The sequence below is a fragment of the Gossypium hirsutum genome, chromosome D10 (assembly GCF_007990345.1).
Source record: "Gossypium hirsutum isolate 1008001.06 chromosome D10, Gossypium_hirsutum_v2.1, whole genome shotgun sequence".
Lineage (NCBI taxonomy): Eukaryota > Viridiplantae > Streptophyta > Magnoliopsida > Malvales > Malvaceae > Gossypium > Gossypium hirsutum.
The window spans coordinates 58997781-59006598 of NC_053446.1; the positions used below are offsets into that span (position 1 = coordinate 58997781).

Consider the following 8818-nt stretch of genomic DNA (forward strand, 5'->3'; position numbering starts at 1 on the left):
AATCATTTCAATTAAAATTATAATCCAACCATTATTGTTGTTTGTAATTTTCATAAAAAATTGTTAACTTAGTATTTTTTTTGTCAATCATATGCAACATCATATGATATAATCAACGTGCCAAGTTGGCGTATTTTGACAAAAATTACTAATAATATTAATGATTGGATTGAGATTTTTAAATCAGAAAAGTAAGAGGACTTAATTTTTAGCCTTCTTGATACAGGAACTAAAATTAAATTTTGTCAAAGTACAGGGACTAACAACAGATTTTAACCTTTTATTCGTAACACCTTAACTCCAGCTCATTTTATTTATTCATTAATATTTTAGCCAATAACTAACTGGATCAATATCTGTGGACCGGTAAGTTTCCGGTTCAGGTTGAACAGACCCGGTCAGACCGAAATCAAAGCCAAAAGAGAAAGGGAAAGAAAGAAATCGGAAATTAGAATTGTCAACCCATTTTCCTCACCAAATTCAGCATAAATAAACTCATTGCTTTAACAGTAATTATTTGACAGAGACAAAGAGAAAAGAAAGCAAAAGAAAAGAAGAAAAAAGAAACGAAGATGGGAATAGCAGTTGCAGGGATGGATTTCCTAAGCGATAGAGCATCAATGATGAGGGAAGCTCTCCAGAAGAGCCAAACCATTACGGACAACGTCGTCTCCATCCTCGGCTCCTTCGACAGCCGCCTCTCCGCCCTCGAAACCGCCATGCGACCTACTCAGGTCTCTTTCTGCTTCCTCTAAAGATCTCACTTCCAAACAAAACCAGATGACTCAATTGCCTTTTCCTTATGCTTTCTTTTCTGTTTTCTTTCTCGCGTTTTGCAGATTAGAACTCATGCTATAAGGAAAGCTCATGAGAATATAGACAAGTCTTTGAAGTCTGCGGAAGTTATTTTGGCACAATTTGATCTATCTCGTCAGGTTGGTGCTTCATTGCATTTTGTTTCACTGAAAAGAACAAAAAGTAGTTCTAGATCTGTTGGTTAGCTGTATGTTAGGTTTTGTATATTCAAACCTAATCCATGAATTATGGAAGTTTGAATGATTTACTGTTGATCGTTTGAAATTTTGGTAGGCGGAGGCTAAAATACTTAAGGGTCCCCATGAGGATCTAGAAGGTTATCTGGCAGCAATTGATCAGCTAAGAAGCAACATTCGCTTTTTTAGCAGCAACAAGAACTTTAAGAACAGCGAGGGGGTGATTAACCATTCTAACACTTTACTTGCTAAAGCTATTTCAAAGCTAGAGGATGAGTTTAAGCAGCGATTAAATTCTTATAGGTTTGTGTTCCTAACTTATCTGCTTCTGATCTCGTGTTTTTGTCTTCTGAGTTGTATGTTTAGCAAATTCTTGCCTTGTAAAGATCTAGGCTACATGATGAGATAATGACTTCTTGGGGTGTATTGGAATTTTCTGCTGCCAGATCTTTTACCTACTACTAGTATATATCTTCCTGACAATAGCTTTTGGTTTTTAACTTATTAAGCAATTGCATGGATGTTTAGGGTTTGCTTTCTCAAATTTTCTCGCATTTGTTTTGTGTGAGTGTCGGCATGTATGTGTCTTGGGAGCATCATTTCAGTCATGTTTTAATTTTTCAGAATATACATAGAAAAAAATGCCATTGTCATATTTGTTAATATGATTGAAAATTAGGCTAACAGCTATGAGGTTGAGATCCAAATGGACTAATTGCTAAATCATAAATTGATAATGCTAATACTGCTAGCTATGTCATACTTTGGTCTCATTTTCCCCATACTTTAATCTAGTAATAAATCCAAGCATTAACTGGGAGATACCAGATTCCCTCTTTTCTAATTTAGTTTTAGTTTTTTTCAGGGAATTTAGCAATAGCTTACTTTATGGGTGTTTTGTTATTATCTTCAGGATGGGATATTTCAATTTTTAAGGATCTAGTTGTTGTAGTTTGCATAATCTTGCATTTTTCTTTATGTTTTATTCCATCCATTTATTTCTTTGGCATTTTAATTGAATTTCAGCAAACCTATTGAGCCTGATCGTCTGTTTGATGGCCTTCCAAATTCATTACGTCCGTCATCAGGATCACCTGGAAATCAAGGAGAACCTGGTGGGAGGGGTCCATCTCATAACCACTCTGAGCATCAAAATGTTGACTTGGAAACTGCTGTGTATACTCCTCCCACTCTTATACCTCCTCGAATTATACCATTGCTGCATGATCTAGCCAAGCAAATGGTCCGAGCTGGCCACAACCAGCAGTTACTCAAGATCTATAAGTAAGATTTTCATTTTTTTTCTTTCAGTTATTTATGCGTATATTCTCATTACTCGTTTAATTGTTTAGACTTCAAGCCATATAATGTTTTTTGAACAATTAAATTATTATATGGTTTGGTATGATGCTACTGTCATTTCAATGATAATTGTTTGCTTGGAGTTTTAATTAAATAAAAGTGGTGAGCTAGAGGGTGGGGTGGTTGTGGTGGTGGAAGTCATGTTGGCAACATCAGAGAGCTAATATTGATAAAGTTTTAAAAAATGATTCCCTAGTCTTCTTTGAATCAATAACATCTTAAAGTGTATCTTGTTCTTCCATGTGGCATTAGGATAAAATCATTGGCTGCTCCTTGAAAAGTATTCCTCTTGAAGTTTAATAGCCTTCGACAAGACAAAGGCATCAGCTGCAATTAGAGGCACTATCACTAGAGTCGAGTGGCAACATAACCACTAGTTGATGAGGTCATTATTGTTTTGCTTGAACTGATCTTACATTTTTATTCATTTCTCAGAGAAACTCGTTCTTTGGTTCTGGAAGAAAGTCTCCGCAAATTGGGAGTTGAAAAACTTGGCAAAGATGATGTCCAGAAGATGCAATGGGAGGTTTTGGAGGCAAAGATCGGAAATTGGATTCACTTTATGCGTATTGCTGTAAGTAACATAGTGACATTTTGGAATATAGAGAAATTTCACTCAACATGTTCTTCCAAATGACTTCTTATATTGGAACAGGTCAAACTACTATTTGCCGGAGAACGAAAAGTTAGTGATGAAATGTTTGAAGGCTTTGATTCTCTTAGTGATCAATGTTTTGCTGAAGTTACTGCAAGTAGTGTTTCTGTTCTACTTAGTTTTGGTGAGGCGATTGCAAGAAGCAAGAGATCACCAGAAAAGTTATTTGTACTTTTAGACATGTACGAGATAATGAGAGAGCTTCACTCTGAGGTATGCTTACTATTACTAAACTCATGAGGTCATTGAGAGGGAATGGATAAAATAGAGGTGTCCATTTTATTTAGTTCCATTTAATTAGGCTGATCTGGAATTTTCAGTTTTTAGGATTTTCAACTTGGCTAAATTATTATTACATAGGTCAAATGCAACAATTTATGATCTTTTATATCGTCTTGGCCAAACATGCATCCTATAGTATTCCATTGAATAGAATAGTTCTAAAATAAAAAAGACAAATGTTTCATTTTTGTTTTTTATTTCTCATTTATCTCTGTTAATACATATTTTTCTTAGTAAAAATTATGACAACAAATGGCTTGCACTATAAGACTATGACTTTCTACTAGATCTCTTATTCTTTGATCAACTTATCAAATTACGTGTATTTACCAATTATTGCAGTCTATGAAGACCATTACTTCCAAATAAAATTAATAAAGTGAAACTGATGTCCAGATTCATGTGAATCTACTTAATTTTGCATCTTTACTGATGTTAAAATTTGTCAACATCATGTACCAAACACATACCTTTAAAGTTGTACTTTTGTATTTTATTCTTTTGAAATTAGGTATTAAGGTTAAAGTATTTTGTTTCATAACTCTGTTATGATATCTTCATAATTTCATAGATCTCATGGATTACACATTTAAGGTTTATAACAATATTAGTTAATCTCTTCAAAATCTATGACATATTCTATCAGATTTGATCTGGTCTTCCAGTTTGGTTGACAATCTAATGGCCAAATGATAATCAGGTTTAACGTGTAGCCATCATTTCCCTGCTGTAAAGGTGGGGGCATACTCAAACCGTGCTAGGTACTTTTCATTAACTTAATAGATGGTTCCTTTTGCAGATCGAAACAATTTTCAAAGGTAAAGCATGCAATGAGATTAGAGAATCTGCATTGGGCTTAACAAAGCGTCTTGCCCAGACAGCTCAGGAGACCTTTGGTGATTTTGAAGAAGCAGTTGAAAAAGATGCAACAAAAACTGCTGTCCTGGATGGAACTGTCCATCCTTTAACCAGCTATGTGATCAATTATGTGAAGTTTTTATTCGAGTAAGTTCTGCCTTCTCTAGTTAATAGCTTATTGCTCTATCTCTTTGGGTCATGGTAATGCATGCTTCCCATCCACATTATTGCTCTATCTCAAGGATCTTGCACCAATTTAGATAGTGCTTAAAAAATATACAATCAAAGAAATTCCAGACTGCTGGAGATAATCAGCCATGTTCCATCTGATATATGGAAAAAATAGCTTAATTTGATCATTCTTCATTGAAATCTTGGTCTATCTTTGTGGTTATTACTTGCTTGCTCTCATTCATGTGATACTAATTGCGTGTTTCTTTACATTGAAATAGTATGCATGACCTATGGTTTTTAAGACTAATTTATACTTGGTTTTTGTTTTAGCTAATGGAGGACTGGGCATATGTCAGTAGGATTAACCATCCTACAGTTTTCATAATCAAATCATGATATGATTATATGATATTTTGCGTTGTCTTGATCTTGAAGCAAATTTACCTGTCCAAATTGAAGAAGCTCTTATTGCGGGATATTTATTTATGTATTTATATTTTCTGAATGATTCCACTGCCAACTTATATATTCAAGCCATTGAATTGACAATTACGTGTTAAATTCCTGCAGCTACCAATCAACACTGACACAACTTTTCCAGGAATTTGAAACTGGTGATGGTACAGTATCTCAGTTAGCTTCTGTAACAATGAGAATTATGCAGGCTCTTCAAACAAATTTGGATGGAAAATCCAAGCAGTATAGAGATCCTGCTTTGACTCACTTATTTCTCATGAATAACATTCACTATATGGTGAGATCTGTGCGCAGGTCTGTCATAAATCTGAATTCTGTACTTTATAAGTTGCTTGTTCGTCTTACGTGTATTTATTGATAGTTTCTGATTTCTTGTTTAGGTCTGAAGCCAAAGACCTGTTAGGGGATGATTGGGTCCAAATACACAGGAGGATTGTGCAACAGCATGCAAATCAATATAAAAGGAATGCTTGGCAAAAGGTAGTTTTCTGATGATCTAATTGACATATTGCAAAACAGGACAAATTTGGCATTGTTCTTCTCATTGATGTTTCTTTCCAAGTCATTCAAAAAAAGAAATCGCTCATTTATCTAATAGACGTATGATAAGCTACTAGTTTTGTACTGCTGCGCGTGAAAGATATTTACAATTTCATCATTTTAACTGCTTTGGCTTGTCTCTGAACTGGTTCTTATGGAACAAACGTCTGCATTCTGCATCCTTGTACAGGAGTGAAAGTACCACCTATTTTGCCATCGTTTGATACATCTTCTGCTGTCATCTTGTTGCCTTCTGCTCATGATGTCCTTGTGGGAAACATGGGTTCTTATCACTTGTCATGCATCTAATTGTTTAAAGTAGTTTTTTTTTCCTTTACATAGTTCTAATCTATATTTAAAAGGTTATATTGAGTTTTAATGTATGTTTCATCCATATCTAAAAGGCAATAGGTATTTGGCACAAGTGAAGGTGCATCTTTTATTTTAAAATATCTGATAGTTCTTGACCTGTCTAGTGACTATCATAAATTTCAGAACTCCTAACTAAAATATCTGCACATATTTCATAGTAGTCCTTTAGCACAAGGAATGCTTATGAGGACTTTTTTAGTATCTTAGTGCTCAAATAATGAAATCAACCTTTGAATATAGACTAAATTAAACCATATATTATAAGTTATAACTAAATTAGAAAGCAAGGACCATAAATTCTCCATGTAGGAACTTGGAAAAAGCCCAGCTATATAGGCCCAAATTCAAGAAAATCAAAATCTGAATTGTTGTCAACAAAATTGTAGCAAGATTCATGTTGTAAATATAGGCTTGACAATCAGCCATTATCTCAAAGGGATTATTACAACCTTCTTATAGGCTTCAAGCTAGTAAAATATTTAACCTGTGCTGGTGCAAGTGTGACTAGTCTTTTTTTTTTGTTTGTGTGTGTAACTATTAAATGTCTAGCACTGGTAACGTACTGCATACAGCAACATGTAATGTCTAACCATTTACTGCCATGCTAAAAGCCTAAAACACTGGAAATTTTTTAAGCTTAAAGATGGAATATTAATTATTATGTACAAATTGTAAGAATTAAGCTTCTTTGTAGTCAATAGTTAGCCAACTCCATTCATTACCATGGGTCTTTGAGAAAAATTTTTTGGTAGTAGCTCCAATGAGATGATTTTCTCCATTTGTGACATGCCTATTGCCTCGTATACATTTGTAAATAGCTTGCCAGTTGTACGATACTTTCAGATTAGTAATTTCCTGATATTTAACTCATTAATCAACTTTTTGTAAATGGCTTTTTTCTACTGTAGATCCTGCAGTGCCTATCTATACAAGGATTAACCTCATCTGGAGGTGGTAGTTCAGTAGGTGATGGAGGCAATAGCAGTGGAGTTTCCAGAGCATTGATTAAAGACAGGTCAATTTTGACTGGCTTGTTGGCCCTGTTTGGCTTTTCATTTAATTCCTCAAAAATTTTGTATCTGAATCCATCTTCTTTATTTGTCCTATACCTCTGACCTTGATGTGTAAGTTATTTGTGGATCAGGTTCAAGATATTCAATATGCAATTTGAGGAGCTTCATCAAAGACAATCTCAATGGACAGTGCCTGACACAGAATTGAGGGAGTCCCTGAGGCTTGCAGTTGCTGAAGTTTTGTTGCCAGCCTATAGATCATTCCTAAAACGCTTTGGGTACATTTTACTTATCCATAAACCTCTTATTTTAAGTAAGACTAAAATATTAAAAAACCTCTGAACTTTCTTATTTTAGGTTCCTTTGTTTTTCCTGTCCCAAATCGGCTCTAATTCTTTGATTTTCACCAAAATAAGAAGCTGGCTTTTGTTACCGTCTTCCGAATAGATTTTTTTTGCTCACATGGAAGTTTGACCTTACATGATGACGTGGCCTAGATTTGCAAATTTCCTCTCTTCATTTTTTATTGTCTCCAGATCCTTTTTTTCCCATGCCTCAACCCTCATTTCTTCTGACCATTGTCTGGTCAGATAAGCTGATCACACCAGATTTAGGGTCAGTAAGGCTGAAAACAGCCTCAAAACAGGTCAAAACGAACTGAAATAGGCTGGATCTAGCTAGAAATCCAGTTTCTTTTAGGTCATTCCGAGCAATTCAAGGCCATACTTGTCCTTACAATCTCGGATTTAGGGTATTGCATTCGCTGTTTGCTCCAGTCAAATACTGGTTGGACGAATCTGGGTTAAGGATTAAGAGTGAGAGCAGGAGGAAAGAGAGAAAGGAAGAAAGAACAAGGAGGGAAAAAAGAAGAAAAGAGATATTTTTTGTCCTTTTCCATCAAATGAATTATTTAATTTTCAATTTTTGGTTCATATCATTAGGCCATTTCAAAAATAAAATATTTTTTGTTTGTAAATGCCAGTTTTTCCACATCATCTAACATATCATCAAAGACAGAAAAATCCTGCAGGGATTGACTGTACCAAAAGTTTTAACTTTCCGGTTGCGATAAGGCTTATTTTAGTAAAAATCAAAGGAAATTGAGGGCAATTGGATAATGTTGAAGGCTTTTATAGCATTTTAGCATATTATTGGGAGTCATGTTCCAGTAGCTGTAGAATTGTGTCAATTTTTTATATTTCTGTTTCCATACGTGTTGGTAATGGATTTCCTCGCATTTCAAATTGCATTGAAGTGAAGGTAATTTTCCCATGCTTGCATAAGTTTTATACTTGATACTAAAAGCAATTGAAAGTAACACAATGTTTTTACTTTGGTTTCTCGAAATCTGTACGGTGATCTATTTGAACTTTTGTTCTTATTTCTCCTTGTTTTACTGCAGACCTCTAGTTGAGAATGGGAAGAACCCTCAGAAGTATGTCAAGTATACAGCGGAGGACCTTGAACGAATGTTGGGAGAATTCTTTGAAGGCAAGAATATAAATGAACCAAAACGATAGTTTAGATCCTGCCGTTTTTGAGAAGTCGCTGAGATGATTGTTTTTTCCGGTATGTAGTCCGATATCGAATATCCTTTGCTTGAATGTCTGGTGGTTCTGCTTTTGAAAATATTTGTTAATCATTGGATTGCTAAAAAAATTGGGAGTTGTTGTGAGAAAAGTAAATCAAAAAAGGAAAATGAGGACGCTAAGGTGAGAATAAGAGATTCAGGGTGAGTTTGTAAAGAATGCGTCTTGTCTATAATGGATTCAATTTCCCTCAGTCATGCAATTATTTTTCTTTTTGAGGGTTTTGGGTTATGTACCGTTCATGATCGAGTTTACGACATTTAAGAAAGAAATATAGATATTGGGCATGGATTAAAAAACAGACTCTGATTGGATGTTATTAAATCAGTCACAGTCGTTTCAAATTAATTTGTTAAAAATGGTTGTATAGAAAAGTATTGTTTAAAAAAAATTCCCCAATTAGGGGACATAGATAATGTAGGCGGGTAAACTATGGTGGTGGTCTGTATCATTTTGGTACCAGTTGTACACGTCGGCACTTACAATTTTGATTTTAAATTCATT

The 8818-nt window shown here is 34.6% G+C and overlaps 1 protein-coding gene across 1 annotated transcript; it reads left to right on the forward strand.

The window, feature by feature from the left end:
- The first annotated feature begins 347 nt into the window (after window positions 1–347).
- On the forward strand, window positions 348–8507 carry LOC107915699 (exocyst complex component EXO70A1). Its single transcript, XM_016844824.2, has 12 exons — window positions 348–734; window positions 840–935; window positions 1090–1295; window positions 2019–2276; window positions 2790–2928; window positions 3010–3222; window positions 4091–4296; window positions 4894–5094; window positions 5181–5280; window positions 6621–6727; window positions 6857–7003; window positions 8128–8507. The coding sequence occupies exons 1-12, from the start codon at window positions 573–575 to the stop codon at window positions 8243–8245; spliced, it is 1953 nt and encodes a 650-aa protein (XP_016700313.2). The 5' UTR covers window positions 348–572; the 3' UTR covers window positions 8246–8507.
- Window positions 8508–8818: the final 311 nt, after the last annotated feature.

Bases quoted from the DNA above. Each gene is read 5' to 3' on its own strand.
- LOC107915699 (XM_016844824.2), top strand. From the start codon at position 573: ATGGGAATAGCAGTTGCAGGGATGGATTTCCTAAGCGATAGAGCATCA. The intron at 2,929-3,009 runs GTAAGTAACATA...ATATTGGAACAG, and splicing joins TTCACTTTATGCGTATTGCT to GTCAAACTACTATTTGCCGG. The intron at 7,004-8,127 runs GTACATTTTACT...GTTTTACTGCAG, and splicing joins TCATTCCTAAAACGCTTTGG to ACCTCTAGTTGAGAATGGGA.